At 43.3% G+C, this 24,493-nt stretch overlaps 2 protein-coding genes across 2 annotated transcripts in view; both read right to left on the bottom strand.

Annotated features, from left to right (window-relative positions):
- Positions 1 to 354: 354 nt before the first annotated feature.
- ovch1 (ovochymase 1) lies at positions 355 to 7,980 on the bottom strand. Its single transcript, XM_062443602.1, has 12 exons — positions 7,965 to 7,980; positions 7,562 to 7,745; positions 7,129 to 7,204; positions 5,672 to 5,861; positions 5,462 to 5,601; positions 5,106 to 5,256; positions 4,990 to 5,031; positions 4,694 to 4,916; positions 1,358 to 1,512; positions 1,176 to 1,274; positions 934 to 1,070; positions 355 to 673 (listed from the first exon to the last, which is right to left on the bottom strand). Exons 1-12 carry the CDS (start codon positions 7,978 to 7,980, stop codon positions 512 to 514), a joined length of 1,575 nt encoding a protein of 524 aa, XP_062299586.1. The 3' UTR covers positions 355 to 511.
- Positions 7,981 to 14,234: 6,254 nt separating this feature from the next.
- LOC134004428 (ADP-ribosylation factor 4) overlaps positions 14,235 to 24,493 on the bottom strand; it is a 14,245-nt gene continuing 3,986 nt past the window's right edge. The window contains exons 3-6 of the mRNA XM_062443690.1: positions 19,506 to 19,615; positions 18,679 to 18,750; positions 17,784 to 17,909; positions 14,235 to 14,661 (exon numbers count right to left, since the gene is read on the bottom strand). Of these exons, the coding sequence (XP_062299674.1) occupies positions 14,575 to 14,661; positions 17,784 to 17,909; positions 18,679 to 18,750; positions 19,506 to 19,615 (395 nt within the window). The 3' untranslated portion in view covers positions 14,235 to 14,574. The remainder of the gene's footprint in view (positions 14,662 to 17,783; positions 17,910 to 18,678; positions 18,751 to 19,505; positions 19,616 to 24,493) is intronic.

Raw genomic sequence — 24,493 nt, 5'->3', positions numbered from 1 at the left:
ATTCAAAAGGTTGGGTTACCAAACATTAAGCCGAGGGTGCCAATCATTTTGTCCGGTCCGTTCTTTGTGGAATTTTATCAAGTTTTTCTGTTTAGGGTTAGGTTATACATGACTGTATGTTTAATATAATCTGTAGGTTCTTTCTGCCCTTTAAAAAGTTGAAACCTAATGTTTTAAATATTTAATATCTGAAAAATATCATTTTGACACTGAATATTTGTGTTTTTGATGTTTTATTAACGGATCCTCATTCTTTCAGTGTCCTTTAAAGATGAGACATGCATGAAAATATTACAGAATACATTAAAAACTTGAAGATGTAAATTAGTTTTGACACCTGAAAATGTTTAACCTCTAAAAATGAAAAAGCTGAATGACTCCTGATTGGACAGCCTGACTCTGAAGTCCTCTTTACATTGGCTGTGTTGCGTTTGAATGCAGTGATGTGATTGGCTGCCTCTCTCCTGCTCAGTAAACATGAGGACAAACAACTTCCAGGAAAAAGTTTATTTCAGATGTCTTCAGTCACCTCAGTGATCCATGAGTGATAATCTGAGATCAGGGAGAAGATGGCCGGTTTTTCTGCGTCACAGCGCCGGCTGCCCCATGTGACCACACCAAACAGGAAGTAGGCGCCACGCTTCCGACACAGCAGAGGAGCTCCAGAGTCGCCCTGCAGAGAGACAGGAAAGGACACTTTAACCTCCCCTGGTGGTCGTTATCTACCAGCTGCTGCATTTCTCCAAAAGTCCTGAACTATAAAAGTTAAATCTTTTCTTAATCAGTTGTTTCATTTTTCAAGTAAAATAAAAAATATGCTACTCAACTGAATATTTTGGTTTCATCTGTTCGGACAAAACAAGTCAGCTTGGACCGGTTCTATCAAACATTCTGAGCTTCTTAAATTAAATGATTGGAAGTTGTAGCACTCACCATGCAGGAGGCGGAGCCTGCAGGATGTGAACAGATGTGGGAGTCACTGATGAGACTGCTGCCCCATTTCTCTCTGCAGGTGGTCTGGTTGACCAGGGTCAGCTGGGCCTGGTGCATCCGGTCCGGATCAACATCAGCTACACCAGAAACAACACGAGACCACAAACAGTGAGGATTGAGTTTCTGTCCACTGCTGGAACATGTGTGTTCATGTCAGGCTGTATGTGGAGATGTGAGGTAACCTGCTGCGCTCATGGATCCCCAACCGGTGGTGACACACGACCAGCTGGCGTCCAGCTCCTCGTCCTCATCAGGGACGCAAACTGGAGACACGTTTGAGTCTGGAGACACAAACAGAGGACGGTGTCAAGAAGACAAACATACAAGTTCCGGTCAGTTTCAGACATGTTCAGGTGTGCTTTACTGAATCTGGCGGGAACGCTGAGGCGGAGCAGTGACAGGTCACATGACGGGGGGAAGCTGACGTCCTGCGGCAGGTTGAAGACTTTGTCCACTGGGACCATTTGAGGCGACGAAAACCGAAGGTCATGAACTCCCAAAACCACCACGTCGTCCTTCCTGCAGGGACGAGAATACTGCAGTACCTGTAGTAGTAGTTCTGAATACTGCAGTACCTGTAGTAGTAGTTCTGAATACTGCAGTACCTGTAGTAGTAGTTCTGAATACTGCAGTACCTGTAGTAGTAGTTCTGAATACTGCAGTACCTGTAGTAGTAGTTCTGAATACTGCAGTACCTGTAGTAGTAGTTCTGAATACTGCAGTACCTGTAGTAGTAGTTCTGAATACTGCAGTACCTGTAGTAGTAGTTCTGAATACTGCAGTACCTGTAGTAGTAGTTCTGAATACTGCAGTACCTGTAGTAGTAGTTCTGAATACTGCAGTACCTGTAGTAGTAGTTCTGAATACTGCAGTACCTGTAGTAGTAGTTCTGAATACTGCAGTACCTGTAGTAGTAGTTCTGAATACTGCAGTACCTGTAGTAGTAGTTCTGAATACTGCAGTACCTGTAGTAGTAGTTCTGAATACTGCAGTACCTGTAGTAGTAGTTCTGAATACTGCAGTACCTGTAGTAGTAGTAGTTCTGAATACTGCAGTACCTGTAGTAGTAGTTCTGAATACTGCAGTACCTGTAGTAGTAGTTCTGAATACTGCAGTACCTGTAGTAGTAGTTCTGAATACTGCAGTAACTGTAGTAGTAGTTCTGAATACTGCAGTACCTGTAGTAGTAGTTCTGAATACTGCAGTACCTGTAGTAGTAGTTCTGAATACTGCAGTAACTGTAGTAGTAGTAGTAGTTCTGAATACTGCAGTACTACCCAGTGGTAGTAGTACTAGTGTCAGTAGTACTAGCAGTAATAGAAGTACTAGCAGTAGTAGTACTGGCAGTACTAGTAGTAGTAGTACTATCAGTAGTACTACTACTAGTACTACTGATAGTACTATCAGCAGTACTATCAGTAGCAGCAGTAGTAGTACTACTGATAGTACTATCAGCAGTACTATCAGTAGCAGTAGTAGTAGTACTAGCAGCAGTACTATCAGTAGTAGTACTATCAGTAGTAGTACTATCAGTAGTAGTACTAGCAGCAGTACTATCAGTAGTAGTACTATCAGTAGTACTATCAGTAGTACTATCAGTAGCAGTAGTAGTAGTACTATCAGCAGTACTATCAGTAGTACTATCAGTAGTAGTAGTTCTGAATACTGCAGTACCTGTAGTAGTAGTTCTGAATACTGCAGTACCTGTAGTAGTAGTAGTTCTGAATACTGCAGTACCTGTAGTAGTAGTTCTGAATACTGCAGTACCTGTAGTAGTAGTTCTGAATACTGCAGTAACTGTAGTAGTAGTAGTAGTTCTGAATACTGCAGTACCTGTAGTAGTAGTTCTGAATACTGCAGTACCTGTAGTAGTAGTTCTGAATACTGCAGTACCTGTAGTAGTAGTTCTGAATACTGCAGTACCTGTAGTAGTAGTTCTGAATACTGCAGTAACTGTAGTAGTAGTAGTAGTTCTGAATACTGCAGTACTACCCAGTGGTAGTAGTACTAGTGTCAGTAGTACTAGCAGTAATAGAAGTACTAGCAGTAGTAGTACTGGCAGTACTAGTAGTAGTAGTACTATCAGTAGTACTACTACTAGTACTACTGATAGTACTATCAGTAGTACTATCAGTAGCAGCAGCAGTACTATCAGTAGTACTAGCAGTAGCAGTAGTAGTAGTACTATCAGTAGCAGTAGTAGTAGTACTAGCAGCAGTACTATCAGTAGTACTAGCAGTAGTAGTAGTAGTAGTACTATCAGTAGCAGTAGTAGTACTAGCAGCAGTACTATCAGTAGTAGTACTATCAGTAGTAGTACTATCAGTAGTAGTACTAGCAGCAGTACTATCAGTAGTAGTACTATCAGTAGTAGTACTATCAGTAGTACTATCAGTAGTACTATCAGTAGCAGTAGTAGTACTATCAGTAGTACTAGCAGTAGTAGTACTATCAGCAGTACTATCAGCAGTACTATCAGTAGTACTATCAGTAGTAGTAGTAGCAGTAGTAGTAGCAGTAGTAGTAGTACTATCAGTAGTACTATCAGTAGTAGTACTATCAGTAGTACTATCAGTAGTACTAGCAGTAGTAGTACTAGCAGTAGTAGTACTATCAGTAGTACTAGCAGTAGTACTAGCAGTAGTAGTACTATCAGTAGTACTATCAGTAGTACTATCAGTAGTACTATCAGTAGTAGTACTATCAGTAGTACTATCAGCAGTACTATCAGTAGTACTATCAGTAGTACTATCAGTAGTACTAGCAGTAGTACTAGCAGTAGTAGTACTATCAGTAGTACTATCAGTAGTACTATCAGTAGTACTATCAGTAGTAGTACTATCAGTAGTACTATCAGTAGTACTATCAGTAGTACTAGCAGTAGTAGTACTAGCAGTAGTAGTACTATCAGTAGTACTAGCAGTAGTACTAGCAGTAGTAGTACTATCAGTAGTACTATCAGTAGTACTATCAGTAGTACTATCAGTAGTAGTACTATCAGTAGTACTATCAGCAGTACTATCAGTAGTACTATCAGTAGTACTAGCAGTAGTACTAGCAGTAGTAGTACTATCAGTAGTACTATCAGTAGTACTATCAGTAGTACTATCAGTAGTAGTACTATCAGTAGTACTATCAGTAGTAGTACTATCAGTAGTACTATCAGTAGTACTATCAGTAGTAGTACTATCAGTAGTACTATCAGCAGTACTATCAGTAGTACTATCAGTAGTACTAGCAGTAGTAGTACTAGCAGTAGTAGTACTATCAGTAGTACTATCAGTAGTACTATCAGTAGTACTATCAGTAGTACTATCAGTAGTACTAGCAGTGGTACTAGCAGTAGTACTAGCAGTAGTAGTACTATCAGTAGTACTACTAGTAGTACTATCAGTAGTACTATCAGTAGTACTAGCAGTAGTAGTACTATCAGTAGTACTATCAGTAGTACTATCAGTAGTAGTACTATCAGTAGTAGTACTACTAGTACTACTAGCAGTAGTACTATCAGTAGTACTATCAGTAGTACTATCAGTAGTACTATCAGTAGTACTATCAGTAGTACTATCAGTAGTAGTACTATCAGTAGTACTATCAGTAGTACTATCAGTAGTACTACTAGTAGTACTAGTAGTACTACTAGTACTACTAGTAGTACTATCAGTAGTACTACTAGTAGTACTAGTAGTACTATCAGTACCTGACGTTGCAGTGGTGTGCAGCGAGCACCCAGCGGCGGTGGATCAGGGTCCCGCTGCAGTAATGGCGGCCGTCGTGCTGCAGGCTGACCTGCCAGGACCAGACGAAGGGACACGACTCCGTCACGTTCCCCACAGACACCTCACCGTCCTGGGACACCGAGAGACCAGCGAGGCCTGGGTCTCGCTCACAGCTGGAGCTCTGCTGCTTACCACACCTGTCCTCTGTGACCCAGGTGAACACAGAGTCATACAGGTGTTGAAGGTTTGTACTTTTCTGATATAAACGCTGACCCACCTTCAGTGGTGATGTCATCTGTGTTTGTGATGTTCTGATCATCTGCAAAAACCCAAGCAACATGTCCAAAACATGCAGTGACTGTTTGGATTCATCACAAAGTGTGTATAACATACTCATAGTGTCAGAGATCCATTGAGTGTGCTGCTGGATTTTGGTGTAGACCCCTGGTCTTCTGGCTCGCCCACAACCGACCCCCCAACTCACCAGACCTGCCAGTTCATACCTGCTGCCAGTGAAGCAGGACAGAGGACCTCCAGAGTCCCCCTGAGACCCAGAGACAGATACAATCATACAGCTAGTTAGCATATTGAGATCCAATCAGAAATATTGATGCATTTTAATACTATGAGACACTGATCACATGATACCAGGAGGACATGAAACCTAAGAGACATGACAGAGAACAAAGAGACAAGACGAGCTTCAGTCAGCACGTTCCCTGACTTTGAAGACCAGATCCAGGTCTCACCTGGCAGGCGTCGACTCCTCCTCCATCCTTCCCCGCACAGAACATGGAGGGCCTCATCCTGCCGACATAGTACCGGTTACAGACATCAGGAGACAGCAGAGTGACGTTCACTTCCTGCAGTCTGTGAACTCGAGGCCCGTCTGAGGACAGAGAGACAGCGTCAGCTTCCAGAAGCTCAGCAGCTGGTTGAAGGAGAAGAAGCGTCCTCACTCTCTCGGGTGGAGCCCCATCCGGTGACGGTGCACTTCGTGAACAGCGGCAGCGGACTCATCCAGACGTCGATGGGTCTGACGAACCGGTTGAAGACGAGTTGCTGTTGCAGCTTCAGAAGCGCCACGTCGCTGTCTTTGGTGCGAGCGTTGTATCCACGATGGCTGACGATGAGAGCGACGCCGACCAGCTGGTTCACATAACAAACCGTCGCTGTCTTACTCAACACGTTAGTAACTTTTCTTACTCCTAAAAATGACCTTTGTACAGCTTCTTTCATTTACTCTGATTTCCTGGAAATATTCAAAGTATTTTCAGTAAATTTTAAGAGAAAAAAAGTGTTGATTTGTTATTTGAAGTTAATTTGCAAAGCTTCTTAATAACTTAGACTCTATTGTAGGGTTACGGTTGTTTATTAGAAACTATAATGATTACATTTGCTGTCAGGAAACTAACTAACTAACTACTTAACTAACTAACTAACTAACTAACCCTTTACACACTGAAAACTGACTGTTGGGAGTCTAACTTAAAAATGAACCAACATATAATGAGCAGACATTTTTTAAATAATTAATACCACACTGCAACAACTCGTATGGAAAATGTCCTAAAAATTAATGTTTAAATATCTGAAAACATTCAGGAGGCAACAGCAGACCTTTAAGGGTTAGGGTTAACCCAAACCCTAACCCTTTACATACTGTTCATATTCTGACTCATAACTAGTTTCTACACCAATTCACATTCATCAATGCCTCATCATCCATTAATACATGTTTAATTAATCCTGTGGAATACATTCAATCACTATTTTATGATCCAGGAGAACATTTATTTATTATAGGAGAATAAATAAACGGGTCAAATCTGTATATACAAAAAATGATTAAATGATGCATCTTATTTCCATTTTTGTATATTCTGGGTCACATTAGGAAATGTCTAATAGAAATGTTTATATGGTCCTGAACAGTCTGTAAGGGTTAAAAATGATGATAAACATGATTTCTGGGAGGCAGGTGTGGATCAGCTGTGTTCAGCCAATCAGCAACTAGTACAGATAACACCTTCACAAAATGATTGACAGTAAAAGATCAAAGACACAAAGAGAAAAAGTTGAATGTTCTTACACCCGTCTGCACGATCAGACCACAGCTGTTTATGTGCAGCATGAAGTTTCATTCTTAGTGGATCAGCTGATAAAATATCCACAATGTTCTACTTTGATCAATAAAGTTTCATTCCTGTCAGAAAAGGTTCATCTTTACTCTGCTGTCAAAGTTTCAATGATTAAATCTGTTTCAAACAACAGATGAAAACTTCATGATGATTTTATCAGTTTTAAATGTTCCTGCTTTGAGAGTTTTAAACCGAGTCTGTAAAGAAATGTAAAATATAAAGTCAAGGTTTTTTTTATCCATCGTGAACAAACTAATGAAAGAAGTATTTCTGACCTGCTGTCCAGCTTCATCGGGATTATCCAGGTCATGTTTTCCAGCCAAAACCGTCCAGAACGAAGCTTTGTTGTACCTGCAGACAGATGATGTCATCAGCTCTGCACCAATCAGAAGCCAGCCTCAGAGGAGCGCTAACACAACCGGCCTCTAAACAAATCATGATGTCTCCCTGACTCCAACCAGACCTGAACCACAGTGCTAAACCTATAATGAACCAGTCCTGGGATGGTTGTGTGTTCTCGCCTCTAGAGGGCGCCGCAAACACTCGCGTCAGCATAAAAACAAACAACTGACGAGAAGGAAAACTGCACAAAATTCATCACAGAGGAAAAATAAGACATTTAAAAAATGATGTGATAAATCAGCAGTTTCAGTGTGACCCTCTCAGAGGGAGTCCTGGTCTACCTGAGCAGGTAAGGTGACCTCTGACCTTTTGAAGCAGTGAGCAGCAGAGACGACCCACAGCGGACTGATGATGGCTCCTCCGCAGGCCGGCATGGAGGCGAAGCGCAGAGAAACCTGCCAGGGCCACGAGTGAGCCCAGGCCTCCTGACCCCCGATGATCCGAGTCTCCATCTCCTGCTCCAGACCGAAGGCCCGGACCCCCGCCAGCTCTGAAACACAGGCAGGGTCTTTAGAACAGATCCCCCAAACTGAAACCTGAATGTGAAGAATATATGAAGCAGGATTTATAAAAACTGGTCCCTGAAAGTGTAACAGAGACCGCTGCAGCTGATTCAGAGTCCTGAGACCAGAGGCCTGTACTACCAAGCTGGATTTACTCTCAGGGGGAACTTCAGGGGGAACTCCTACAACGCTGGCTCACTTCTTACCGGGGTAAATCACCATGGTAACTGGTAAATCACCATGGTAACTGGGTTATCTTTTCGTCAATTTTTTAACAATTTAAATAAATAACCTTACCGCCACTCCAGTTCCAGGAAACCTGACAGAAAGTCTCAATAAGATCATCTTGAGAGTAATCGCTGCAAAAGTGCAGAAAAGCAGAATTTTATTCTTATTTTTTAATTGACCAAAATAAATATAATCCTTGAGGCACATCAGGGTTCGGGTTACCACGTTAACAGAGTCGGCAATGTGCTGCCAGCATTCCTTCCTGTTGCTGCGGCAACAGTGTTGCTTTTGGCCTGATGATGTTTGAATTCTTCATATTGTTGAAGAATAATAGGCTGCTCCTCCTGCTCCTCCTGCTCCTCCTGTTCCTCCATGGTAAAGCAGGCTGCTCCTCCTGTTCCTCCTGTTCCTCCATGGTAAAGCAGACTGCTCCTCCTGCTCCTCCTGCTCCTCCTGTTCCTCCATGGTAAAGCAGGCTGCTCCTCCTGCTCCTCCTGCTCCTCCATGGTAAAGCAGACTGCTCCTCCATGGTAAAGCAGGCTGCTCCTCCTGCTCCTCCATGGTAAAGCAGGCTGCTCCTCCTGCTCCTCCATGGTAAAGCAGGCTGCTCCTCCATGGTAAAGCAGGCTGCTCCTCCTGCTCCTCCATGGTAAAGCAGACTGCTCCTCCTGCTCCTCCATGGTAAAGCAGGCTGCTCCTCCATGGTAAAGCAGGCTGCTCCTCCTGCTCCTCCATGGTAAAGCAGGCTGCTCCTCCTGCTCCTCCATGGTAAAGCAGGCTGCTCCTCCATGGTAAAGCAGGCTGCTCCTCCTGCTCCTCCATGGTAAAGCAGACTGCTCCTCCTGCTCCTCCATGGTAAAGCAGACTGCTCCTCCTGCTCCTCCATGGTAAAGCAGGCTGCTCCTCCTGCTCCTCCATGGTAAAGCAGACTGCTCCTCCTGCTCCTCCATGGTAAAGCAGGCTGGGTTAATCACTGAGTTGATAACCAGTTTGGTAGAACCGTTTATCAGGATCGTGAATGTCTGGTAACCACGGTAACGGAGAGATATCCTGGGTTTATTAATCCAGCTTCATAGTACCGGCCTCTGGACCACATCAGTCCACTTCTCAGATCTTTACACTGACTTCCTGTTTGTCAGAGTTTAAAATGCTGCTTTAACTTAAAATAGGTGTTAGAGTTCATTTAGGACAAAGATTATTAAGAGTATTATTTTACACTTTGCATGGAATTGACATCAGTCCTGAAAATAAATATCAAATATGTTCAAGATTTTAACCCTTTGGGGGGGGGGGGGGGGGGGGTAGGTCAATGATTAGCAACAACATTGATTCTGATGCATTAATATTTTTTGTGCAGTGTCAGATTTATTAAAAAGAGGAATAAGAATTTCCCCACTAACCATTATAACATACTGAACTCTGTTCTTTACATCACAGCTGAAGACTTTTGTGTTCGTCTTTTATTAAATCAAATGTTTTATTTCTTAACCTGAACTTTACATTTTTATAACCAATGTTTTAGTTTTTAGAACAGACATGACAGCAATGGTAAGTAGCACATCTAATAAACTGTGTTAGGATGTCCATAGTTTAATATCACACCTGAATCCTCTGTGTATAAATATGCTGTATGATTAAATTATTATTATTAAAATATTAAATATATGAAGTTTATGTTCTTACCGCTGAATCCAAAGAGACTCGAGAACGTCTGATTGTTCTGCGTCTGGTTGGAGTTTCCATCTGAAGAGAGAATCACATTTCATTCCCCTCAAACTGATCCAATAAATAAAAACCTGCTGAGTGTGAAAAATGACTTTGATCATTGGATTGGTTCTTTATTTCTGAGATTTTACACACTAATGTATATAATACATTACAGCCATTTTAATTTATTATATTATTCAGATATTATCTCTGGATATGTGGGTGCAGGTCTCCCCCTGCTGGCCTTTAATATGTATTGCATCTGTGGTGGGGAGGTGGGAATAAATGAATGAGTAACTGGAGACAGGTGTGTTGAACTCATGATGAGAAGGAGAGATCAGTGATGAGCTCTTTGTTATTTAGTAAGGACAAAGTTTCACTTTGTGTTTCTGATACTGAACCATTGTAAAAATAAATGCATGTGATGCAACGTAACAGAGATCTGTGTGATTGTTAGAAACAAAGAGCGGTGAGTCAGAACCCACTGACAGAGGCAAGACTCTATATTCCTTTAAAACCTGCTGAGACACACAACAGATACACAACAGATACACAACAGATACACAACAGATACACAACAGATACACAACAGATACACAACAGATACACAACAGATACACAACAGATACACAACAGATACACAACAGATACACAACAGATACACAACAGATACACAACAGATACACAACAGATACACAACAGATACACAACAGATACACAACAGATACACAACAGATACACAACAGATACACAACAGATACACAACAGATACACAACAGATACACAACAGATACACAACAGATACACAACAGATACACAACAGATACACAACAGATACACAACAGATACACAACAGATACACAACAGATACACAACAGATACACAACAGATACACAACAGATACACAACAGATACACAACAGATACACAACAGATACACAACAGATACACAACAGATACACAACAGATACACAACAGATACACAACAGATACACAACAGATACACAACAGATACACAACAGATACACAACAGATACACAACAGATACACAACAGATACACAACAGATACACAACAGATACACAACAGATACACAACAGATACACAACAGATACACAACAGATACACAACAGATACACAACAGATACACAACAGATACACAACAGATACACAACAGATACACAACAGATACACAACAGATACACAACAGATACACAACAGATACACAACAGATACACAACAGATACACAACAGATACACAACAGATACACAACAGATACACAACAGATACACAACAGATACACAACAGATACACAACAGATACACAACAGATACACAACAGATACACAACAGATACACAACAGATACACAACAGATACACAACAGATACACAACAGATACACAACAGATACACAACAGACACACAACAGACACACAACAGACACACAACAGATACACAACAGATACACAACAGATACACAACAGATACACAACAGATACACAACAGATACACAACAGATACACAACAGATACACAACAGATACACAACAGATACACAACAGATACACAACAGATACACAACAGATACACAACAGATACACAACAGATACACAACAGATACACAACAGATACACAACAGATACACAACAGATACACAACAGATACACAACATGAACACAACAGATACACAACAGATACACAACATGAACACAACATGAACACAACAGATACACAACAGATACACAACAGATACACAACAGATACACAACAGATACACAACAGATACACAACAGATACACAACAGATACACAACAGATACACAACATGAACACAACATGAACACAACATGAACACAACATGAACACAACATGAACACAACAGATACACAACATGAACACAACAGATACACAACATGAACACAACAGATACACAACATGAACACAACAGATACACAACATGAACACAACATGAACACAACAGATACACAACATGAACACAACAGATACACAACATGAACACAACATGAACACATGAGCACGTTTCTCACCACAGCCGTGTAGCAGACACACTGACAGCAGACACAAACACAGCAGCATGGCGTCTGTCTCACTGGAACAGTTCAAACCATCAATAAAGTTTGATCCACAAACAGCTGATTGGTCAGCTGACTGATTAGAAACAGCTGATTGGTCAGCTGACTGATTAGAAACAGCTGATTGGTCAGCTGACTGATTAGAAACAGCTGATTGGTCAGCTGACTGATTAGAAACAGCTGATTGGTCAGCTGACTGATTAGAAACAGCTGTTTCCTTTCACACTAAACTGAGCTGCTGAAGCTCAACCAGCTGATTCAGTAATCAATATACTCAATAATTATCAGTCTGTTAAATTCTGCTGTATATATATTTATATAATTCCTACATGCCCATCATCAGGATAACCCTAACCCTGAATATATGCAGAATATAGAATATTTATATATAGAATATATATGTAGAAATGTCTTTAACAGTTTAATTAAGATGAATGTTTTCTTTTCTTCTTCTTCCTTTCTATGCCGGAAGTTAGAACTCATGGAGGAAGGTGAGCTAAAGGTGCAGTGACCACATTCAGCCACTAGATGTCGCACTGTAGCACCAAATCACACCTGTGTTAACTACCAGAGAGGGCAGTGTGGCCCAGGAGGTGTGTTCACTGCTGCTGTAGTACTGATACTGATACAGTACCACATAGGGTGACCACCCGTCCCGCGTAGCGCGTGCACGCACAGCGTTTGAAGCCCAATTCATCCATAGATTTGGATGTCTCTTTCTGCTGGACCCGTCTCCGTCTGTGTCGTTTCACATCATTTTCCCTCCATGTCTGATTGAGAAGGACGTCTTGCAAAGGTCACAGAAAGCCCTCAACACCTTTCTTTATTGTACCCACACCTTCTCTTTTTAGTTGATGTACCTCAGACTCGAATTAGGAAAGCGCGCGTCTAAAAGTTCCTTTCCAATATACAGGTGCGTGCGTTGTCATGACAACGAAAAAGTTGACAACAACCTAGAACTAGAATCTAGTCAGCAGTTCAACACATTGGTTGGCCTGTTCATGAGCATACATCAGCAAGTACACATGTTTAGGGGAATAAAGCATTATTAATATACAGTGTAAGGTTGTATGTGCTAGAAATGGGTTCACCACTATCAGTGAGTCTGCTTGTGGGGGGGGGGGGGGGGGTACTACTACTACAGTAGTACTACAGTAGTAGTACCACAGTAGTAGTACTACAGTAGTACCACAGTAGTAGTACCACAGTAGTAGTACTACAGTACCACAGTAGTACTACAGTACCACAGTAGTACTACAGTACCACAGTAGTAGTACAGTACCACAGTAGTAGTACTACAGTACCAGTACCACAGTAGTACTACAGTACCACAGTAGTACTACAGTACCACAGTAGTAGTACTACAGTACCAGTACCACAGTAGTACTACAGTACCACAGTAGTAGTACTACAGTACCAGTACTACAGTAGTACTACAGTACCACAGTAGTACTACAGTACCACAGTAGTAGTACTACAGTACCAGTACCACAGTAGTACTACAGTACCACAGTAGTACTACAGTAGTAGTACTACAGTACCACAGTAGTACTACAGTACCACAGTAGTAGTACTACAGTACCAGTACTACAGTAGTACTACAGTACCACAGTAGTAGTACTACAGTAATACCACTGATTGGTCGATGGCCGCATCAATGACCTCTGACCTCACTGATTGGTTCCCCTCGTTCATTAAAAACAGAATCTGAAGTTTAAAAGTAAAATAAAGTAATTATTTTAATGATTGAAGTTATTTCATTAAACTTTAAACAACGTGAAGAATTCTGAAAGAAAGAAAGAAACTTGTGTTTTTTGGTCTTTATTGTTATTGGTCGGTGAGGAGACAGATGTGTGTTCTGTGATCTGATTGGTCGGTGAGGAGACAGATGTGTGTTCTGTGATCTGATTGGTCGGTGAGGAGACAGATGTGTGTTCTGTGATCTGATTGGTCGGTGAGGAGACAGATGTGTGTTCTGTGATCTGATTGGTCGGTGAGGAGACAGATGTGTGTTCTGTGATCTGATTGGTCGGTGAGGAGACAGATGTGTGTTCTGTGATCTGATTGGTCGGTGAGGAGGAGACAGATGTGTGTTCTGTGATCTGATTGGTCGGTGAGGAGACATGTGTGTTCTGTGATCTGATTGGTCGGTGAGGAGACAGATGTGTGTTCTGTGATCTGATTGGTCGGTGAGGAGACAGATGTGTGTTCTGTGATCTGATTGGTCGGTGAGGAGACAGATGTGTGTTCTGTGATCTGATTGGTCGGTGAGGAGACAGATGCGTGTTCTGTGATCTGATTGGTCGGTGAGGAGACAGATGCGTGTTCTGTGATCTGATTGGTCGGTGAGGAGACAGATGTGTGTTCTGTGATCTGATTGGTCGGTGAGGAGACAGATGTGTGTTCTGTGATCTGATTGGTCGACAGTTTGTAAAAAACAGGAAACGTTGAGAAGAAAAAAAAAACACCTTTATTGCATCATCGTCTCTGCTTCTTCTTCACATTGTTACGGAATGACTCATCACATGACAGCTCACCTGTCACAAGCCCCGCCCCCCAGCCACAGGTGAGTGACAGCTGATTTTAGCCCCGCCCCTGTGCTTCCTGTCACATGATCAGATTAAAACATGCGATTAAAAGTAAAAACAGACGACAGGAGGAAGAGAAGAAGAGACGACACATTTATAATTTAAAAAAACACAAACAGTCCTGAAACACTCTTCCTCCTCTTCCTCATCAGTCTGTACACGGTGACATCATTTGGTGACATCATCAGCCGCTTCCCGCCACCCTAACGTTTCGAGAGCTCGTTGGACAGCCAATCCAGACCCTCGTAAAGACCTGTACCCTGAGTGGCACAGGTGGCCTGGACGTGCCACTGTGGACAGACAGGAGAGAGACAGGTGAGACAGGTGAGACATGAGAGACAGGTGAGACATGTGAGACATGAGAGACATGAGAGACAGGTGAGACAGGTGAGAGAGGTGAGACATGTGAGAGAGGTGAGACATGAGAGAGAGGAGAGACATGTGAGACATGTGAGACGTGAGACATGAGAGACAGGTGAGACATGTAAGACATGAGAGACAGGTGAGACAGGTGAGACATGTGAGACAGGTAAGACATGAGAGACAGGTGAGACATGTGAGACAGGTGAGACATGTGAGACAGGTGAGACAGGTGAGACAGGTGAGAGAGGTGAGACATGTGAGACAGGTGAGACATGAGATACAGGTGAGACAGGTGAGACATGAGAGAGAGGAGAGACATGTGAGACGTGAGAGACAGGTAAGACATGAGAGACAGGTGAGACATGTAAGACATGAGAGACAGGTGAGACAGGTGAGACATGTGAGACAGGTAAGACATGAGAGACAGGTGAGACATGTGAGACAGGTGAGACATGTGAGAGAGGTGAGACATGTGAGACAGGTGAGACATGTGAGAGAGGTGAGACATGTGAGACAGGTGAGACATGAGAGACAGGTGAGACATGTGAGACAGGTGAGACATGTGAGACAGGTGAGACATGTGAGAGAGGTGAGACATGTGAGACAGGTAAGACATGAGAGACAGGTGAGACATGTAAGACATGAGAGACAGGTGAGACAGGTGAGACATGTGAGACAGGTGAGACAGGTGAGAGAGGTGAGACATGTGAGACAGGTGAGACATGAGATACAGGTGAGACATGTGAGACAGGTGAGACATGTGATCAGTAGGGTCATCGCTGCTTCTCAGATTATTAACATTATAAAAACGGTTCGAGTGTTGCTCGATGTGCGACCCTACTGATCACACGTATTGATTGGGGTATTGATACCCAACCCTACTGATCACACGTATTGATTGGAGTATTGATACCCAACCCTACTGATCACACGTATTGATTGGAGTATTGATACCCAACCCTACTGATCACACGTATTGATTGGAGTATTGATACCCAACCCTACTGATCACACGTATTGATTGGAGTATTGATACCCAACCCTACTGATCACACGTATTGATTGGGGTATTGATACCCAACCCTACTGATCACACGTATTGATTGGAGTATTGATACCCAACCCTACTGATCACACGTATTGATTGGAGTATTGATACCCAACCCTACCGATCACACGTATTGATTGGAGTATTGATACCCAACCCTACCGATCACACGTATTGATTGGGGTATTGATACCCAACCCTACCGATCACACGTATTGATTGGGGTATTGATACCCAACCCTACCGATCACACGTATTGATTGGGGTATTGATACCCAACCCTACCGATCACACGTATTGATTGGAGTATTGATACCCAACCCTACCGATCACACGTATTGATTGGAGTATTGATACCCAACCCTACCGATCACACGTATTGATTGGGGTATTGATACCCAACCCTACTGATCACACGTATTGATTGGGGTATTGATACCCAACCCTACCGATCACACGTATTGATTGGAGTATTGATACCCAACCCTACTGATCACACGTATTGATTGGAGTATTGATACCCAACCCTACTGATCACACGTATTGATTGGGGTATTGATACCCAACCCTACTGATCACACGTATTGATTGGAGTATTGATACCCAACCCTACTGATCACACGTATTGATTGGAGTATTGATACCCAACCCTACTGATCACACGTATTGATTGGAGTATTGATACCCAACCCTACTGATCACACGTATTGATTGGAGTATTGATACCCAACCCTACTGATCACACGTATTGATTGGGGTATTGATACCCAACCCTACTGATCACACGTATTGATTGGAGTATTGATACCCAACCCTACTGATCACACGTATTGATTGGAGTATTGATACCCAACCCTACCGATCACACGTATTGATTGGAGTATTGATACCCAACCCTACCGATCACACGTATTGATTGGGGTATTGATACCCAACCCTACCGATCACACGTATTGATTGGGGTATTGATACCCAACCCTACCGATCACACGTATTGATTGGGGTATTGATACCCAACCCTACCGATCACACGTATTGATTGGAGTATTGATACCCAACCCTACCGATCACACGTATTGATTGGAGTATTGATACCCAACCCTACCGATCACACGTATTGATTGGGGTATTGATACCCAACCCTACTGATCACACGTATTGATTGGGGTATTGATACCCAACCCTACCGATCACACGTATTGATTGGAGTATTGATACCCAACCCTACTGATCACACGTATTGATTGGAGTATTGATACCCAACCCTACTGATCACACGTATTGATTGGGGTATTGATACCCAACCCTACTGATCACACGTATTGATTGGAGTATTGATACCCAACCCTACTGATCACACGTATTGATTGGAGTATTGATACCCAACCCTACTGATCACACGTATTGATTGGGGTATTGATACCCAACCCTACTGATCACACGTATTGATTGGGGTATTGATACCCAACCCTACTGATCACATGTATTGATTGGAGTATTGATACCCAACCCTACCGATCACACGTATTGATTGGAGTATTGATACCCAACCCTACCGATCACACGTATTGATTGGAGTATTGATACCCAACCCTACCGATCACACGTATTGATTGGGGTATTGATACCCAACCCTACTGATCACACGTATTGATTGGAGTATTGATACCCAACCCTACCGATCACACGTATTGATTGGGGTATTGATACCCAACCCTACCGATCACACGTATTGATTGGAGTATTGATACCCAACCCTACTGATCACACGTATTGATTGGAGTATTGATACCCAACCCTACTGATCACACATATTGATTGGGGTATTGATACCCAACCCTACTGATCACACGTATTGATTGGAGTATTGATACCCAACCCTACTGATCACACGTATTGATTGGGGTATTGATACCCAACCCTACTGATCACACGTATTGATTGGAGTATTGATACCCAACCCTACTGATCACACGTATTGATTGGAGTATTGATACGTACAGTTCTGCTGCGCAGGCTGTGCAGACCCAGTTTGTCGGTGAGCTCGCTGACCCCCATGGCGTTGGGAAGATCCTGTTTGTTGGCGAAAACCAGAAGCACCGCTTCCTTCAGCTCGTCCTCCTGGATCTGTACACGGGTCAACCACAGGGTCACATGATCCACAGGGTCACATGATCCACAGGGTCACATGATCCACAGGGTCACATGATCCACAGGGGTCAACCACAGGGTCACATGATCCACAGGGGTCAACCACAGGGTCACATGATCCACAGGGTCACATGATCCACAGGGGTCAACCACAGGGTCACATGATCCACAGGGGTCAACCACAGGGTCACATGATCCACAGGGTCACATGATCCACAGGGGTCAACCACAGGGTCACATGATCCACAGGGGTCAACCACAGGGTCACATGATCCACAGGGTCACATGATCCACAGGGGTCAACCACAGGGTCACATGATCCACAGGGGTCAACCACAGGGTCACATGATCCACATGGGTCAACCACAGGGTCACATGATCCACAGGGGTCAACCACAGGGTCACATGATCCACAGGGGTCATCCACAGGGTCACATGATCCACACCAACAACATCTAACAGCTCACCTGATCGGCCCAGCGATAAAAACATTATTATAATAATATAAAATCCATCAGGCTGAGCAGTGAAACCTTTAATGTTTAATTAATAAATAAAAACAACAAACATTAAAGATGGAAATCAGGCAGCTGGAGGTCTGCAGTGAAATATGAATAAAGTTATTACTAATGTTCATTTAAACTCTCTGATTGGACCCTGATGATGTCACTGATGGAGTCATGTGACCACTGATGTCACTGATGGAGTCATGTGACAGATGTTACATGCAGCAGATGTGACTCACCATCTTAGAGAGCTCCTCTGCAGACTCTGCTACTCTCTCTCTGTCGTTACTGTCGACCACGAAGATCAGACCCTGCAGAGGTCAGAGGTCACACACACACACACACACACACACACACACACACACACACACACACACACACACACACAGTGTTCAGGTACAGTGTGAAGCCTTCAGACTGAAACAATAACAGTAAATCAGAGATGCACAGCAACACTGACTATCACTCATATATTACACACACACATATGTATGAGTATGTGTACCTGTGTGTGTGTGTGTGTGTGTACCTGTGTGTGTGTGTACCTGTGTGTGTACCTTAGTGTGTGTGTGTGTACCTGTGTGTGTACCTGAGTGTTACGTGTGTGTGCACCTTAGTGTGTGTGTACCTGTGTGTGTGTATGTGTGTACCTGTGTGTGTGTGTACCTGTGTGTGTGTGTACCTGTGTGTGTGTGTGTGTGTACCTGTGTGTGTGTATGTGTGTACCTGTGTGTGTGTGTGTGTACCTGTGTGTGTGTGTACCTGAGTGTGTACCTTAGTGTGTGTGTGTACCTTAGTGTGTGTGTGTGTGTGTACCTGAGTGTGTGTGTACCTGTGTGTGTACATGTGTACCTGTGTGTGTACCTGTGTGTGTGTGTACCTGTGTGTGTACATGTGTACCTGTGTGTGTGTACCTGTGTGTGTGTACCTGTGTGTGTGTGTGTACCTGAGTGTGTACCTTAGTGTGTGTGTGTGTGTGTGTGTACCTGAGTGTGTGTGTACCTGAGTGTGCACCTTAGTGTGTGTGTGTGTGTGTGTGTGTGTGTGTGTGTGTGTGTGTGTGTACCTGTGTGTTTTGGAAGTAGTGTCTCCACAGAGGTCTGATCTTGTCCTGACCACCAACGTCCCAAACTGTGAAACAGATGTTCTTATACTCCACCGTCTCCACGTTAAAGCCTGAAACACACACACACACACGTTAAAGCCTGAAACACACACACACGTTAAAGCCTGAAACACACACACACACACACACGTTAAAGCCTGAAACACACACACACACACACGTTAAAGCCTGAAACACACACACACACACACACGTTAAAGCCTGAAACTCACACACACACACGTTAAAGCCTGAAACACACACACACACGTTAAAGCCTGAAACACACACACACGTTAAAGCCTGAAACACACACACACACACGTTAAAGCCTGAAACACACACACACACACGTTAAAGCCTGAAACACACACACACACACACACGTTAAAGCCTGAAACACACACACACACACACGTTAAAGCCTGAAACACACACACACGTTAAAGCCTGAAACACACACACACACACGTTAAAGCCTGAAACACACACACACACGTTAAAGCCTGAAACACACACACACACGTTAAAGCCTGAAACACACACACACACACACGTTAAAGCCTGAAACACACACACACACGTTAAAGCCTGAAACACACACACACACGTTACAGCCTGAAACACACACACACACGTTAAAGCCTGAAACACACACACACACACACACACGTTAAAGCCTGAAACACACACACACACACACACGTTAAAGCCTGAAACACACACACACACACACACGTTAAAGCCTGAAACACACACACACACACACACGTTAAAGCCTGAAACACACACACACACACGTTAAAGCCTGAAACACACACACACACACACGTTAAAGCCTGAAACACACACACACACACACACACACGTTAAAGCCTGAAACACACACACACGTTAAAGCCTGAAACACACACACACACACGTTAAAGCCTGAAACACACACACACACACACACACGTTAAAGCCTGAAACACACACACGTTAAAGCCTGAAACACACACACGTTACAGCCTGAAACACACACACACACACGTTAAAGCCTGAAACACACACACACACACACGTTAAAGCCTGAAACACACACACACACACACACACACACACACACGTTAAAGCCTGAAACACACACACACACACACACACACACACATACGTTACAGCCTGAAACACACACACACACACACACACACGTTAAAGCCTGAAACACACACACACACACACACACACACGTTAAAGCCTGAAACACACACACACACACACGTTAAAGCCTGAAACACACACACACACACACACACGTTAAAGCCTAAAACACACACACACACACGTTAAAGCCTGAAACACACACACACACACACACACGTTAAAGCCTAAAACACACACACACACACGTTAAAGCCTGAAACACACACACACACACGTTAAAGCCTGAAACACACACACACACACACTAAAGCCTGAAACACACACACACACGTTAAAGCCTGAAACACACACACACACACACTAAAGCCTGAAACACACACACACACACACACACACACGTTAAAGCCTGAAACACACACACACACACACGTTAAAGCCTGAAACACACACACACACACACGTTAAAGCCTGAAACACACACACACACACACACGTTAAAGCCTGAAACACACACACACACACACACGTTAAAGCCTGAAACACACACACACACACACACACACGTTAAAGCCTGAAACACACACACACACACACACACACGTTAAAGCCTGAAACACACACACACACACACACACACACACACACACACACGTTAAAGCCTGAAACACACACACACACACACACACACACACACGTTAAAGCCTGAAACACACACACACACACACACACGTTAAAGCCTGAAACACACACACACACACACACGTTAAAGCCTGAAACACACACACACACACACACACACACACACACACACGTTAAAGCCTGAAACACACACACACACACACACACACACGTTAAAGCCTGAAACACACACACACACACACACACGTTAAAGCCTGAAACACACACACACACACACACACACACACACACACACGTTAAAGCCTGAAACACACACACACACACACGTTAAAGCCTGAAACACACACACACACACTAAAGCCTGAAACACACACACACACACACACACACACACACACACACACACACACACACACACACGTTAAAGCCTGAAACACACACACACACTAAAGCCTGAAACACACACACACACACACACACACACACACACACGTTAAAGCCTGAAACACACACACACACACACGTTAAAGCCTGAAACACACACACACACACACACGTTAAAGCCTGAAACACACACACACACACACACACACACACACACACACACACGTTAAAGCCTGAAACACACACACACACACACTAAAGCCTGAAACACACACACACACACACACACACACACACACGTTAAAGCCTGAAACACACACACACACACACGTTAAAGCCTGAAACACACACACACACACGTTAAAGCCTGAAACACACACACACACGTTAAAGCCTGAAACAAACACACACACACACACACACGTTAAAGCCTGAAACACACACACACACACGTTAAAGCCTGAAACACACACACACACACGTTAAAGCCTGAAACACACACACACACACGTTAAAGCCTGAAACACACACACACACACGTTAAAGCCTGAAACACACACACACACACACGTTAAAGCCTGAAACACACACACACACGTTAAAGCCTGAAACACACACACACACACACACACACACACACGTTAAAGCCTGAAACACACACACACACACACACGTTAAAGCCTGAAACACGGCTTCCGGGTTTGGACATGGAGTGGTAGGCTGCGCGGCATCAGAGCTCTCGATAGTCAAGTGTAAAACTCCCCGAAAACTCGAATAACTAAAGCTAGAAATCACACAGACTTTAATGTGACCGGGGAAAAGCTGGAATGGGAAGGAAAACAAGACAAACTCATACTAAAAACACGACGACAGACGAAACGGAGGAACCGCTAGCTAACGGTGAAATGGAGGAAGACGGCGGCCATGACACAACACACCTCACTGCAAGTGAGGCGGGCAAGGGGTCAGACATTGAAATCATCAGCAAGGAGATAAGAGATTTAAAAACAGAAATAAAAGATGCCCTTCGCTCATTTGGTGAAACGCTGAGGAGCGACGTGAAAAAAGACTTGGAGGATTTCAAACAGGACATAAACCAACAACTTGCTAAAGTCGCCACTGAGCAGCAACTACAGAGCGGTAAGATCAACGAGGCTGAGTCGCGGATTGAAAAGCTGGAACATTGGGCACAGGAGGCTAACAACGCTCTTATCATTTCACTGCGAGAACAAAAAGCCCTGCAAGATAAGTTAACTGATCTGGAATCCAGATCGAGGAGAAATAATCTCCGTATCTACGGAGTTACGGAGGGAGAAGAGGGCGAATCTGTGGCCAAGTTTGTTCAAGACCTGCTCAGACGTGAACTCCACCTGCCGGAAGATTTTAACTTCAAAATTCAAAGAGCGCATCGGTCACTTGCACAGAAACCTGCAGACGGAGCCCAGCCGAGACCCATCATTGTGAACTTTCTGGAATTCTCCACTAAAGAGAAAGTCCTGAGAGAGGCATGGAGAAAGAAAATACAGCTGGGGAATAAAGTCCTGTCATTCGACCACGATTACGCGACAGAGGTTGTGCAAAAGAGAAAGGAGTATAACGCTGCAAAAAGAATCTTGAAGGAGAAAGGCGTCCGGTTCCAGACGCCGTTCACCAGGATGAGGATCCATTGGGAGACGGGAACTCGAGTCTACAACAGCGCCGGGGAGGTCAAGCAGGAGCTAGAGAGACGCGGACTCGCAGAGAAGACACCGGCGACACCAACGACCGCGGCGGCCGGGATGGAGTCACGGCTCCGATCAGCCATGGAGTGGCAGCGTAACGAGGGATCCCGGAGGAGCTACTCATCAGCAGCTGCACGAGCCAAGGAAAGGCTGCAAGAGTACCGAAGATTCTTTGATTAAAGATCACTGATTACATAATGAAGCAAAACCGGTAGGAATATTCTGATAAAACCTGTGTTTTTAGTTGTCAGAATAATGGCTACGATGCTATTCCTATGCTAAAAGAAAAGAGAGTTTCTGAGGTCTGGGTTACTTAATTTTCTCTTTAAGTTCTAACGTTGGACTCATTTAGAATGACTATAACCCTCACTGTAGGTCCTGTCATTTCTAAGTTAGGCCCCTCTTTATCTAAGGGGGTTTTCCCTAGATCCACCAACGGGATCAGATCGTGGGAGGACGGAAAGATCCTCCCCTACTGTTTGGAAGTTCACCTGTTATATTTGACCTGTTTGTTTCATGCCACTGTTTTGGCATTGTTAGTGGGGCTACTGATGTTTTCATTTGTCTTTATTGCTATAAGTGATGCAGAGTAACAACGTGAGAATAGCGTCCTTAAATGTGAATGGGTTAAACAATGTGATTAAAAGAGGAAAAGTAATGGCAAAAATTAGGAAAGAAAAAATTCAAGTGATATATTTACAAGAAACGCATCTAACTCAGCAAGAACATGATAAACTGAGGAAATTTGGTTTTAAAAATACCTTTTTCAGCTCATTTAAGAAAGGTCCTAAGAGAGGAGTCGCCATATTAATTTCCAACTCTGTTAATTTTGAACTCATTAAAGAAATAAATGACAAAGAGGGGAGATATGTAATAGCAAAAGGGAAATTGGATAATCATTTAGTTACTTTGGTCAATGTCTATGTGCCACCTAACTCTGATAGAACATTTTTGAAATTATTGTTTGAGATCATAGCCCAGGAAAATGAAGGTATTCTAATATGTGCAGGGGATTTCAACATGATTCTGAATACTAGACACAACTAATAACAAGAGAACTAA

This window comes from Scomber scombrus, chromosome 22, assembly GCF_963691925.1.
Source record: "Scomber scombrus chromosome 22, fScoSco1.1, whole genome shotgun sequence".
Taxonomy (NCBI): Eukaryota; Metazoa; Chordata; class Actinopteri; order Scombriformes; family Scombridae; genus Scomber; species Scomber scombrus.
This window is presented reverse-complemented; position numbering and strand designations above follow the sequence as displayed.

Coding starts and splice junctions, on each gene's coding strand:
- ovch1 (XM_062443602.1), bottom strand. Junction 7,205..7,561: donor GCTGCTCACTGCTTCAAAAG/GTCAGAGGTCAC, acceptor ATCTGTCTGCAG/GTACAACAAAGCTTCGTTCT. Junction 4,917..4,989: donor AGATGACATCACCACTGAAG/GTGGGTCAGCGT, acceptor CCTGGGTCACAG/AGGACAGGTGTGGTAAGCAG.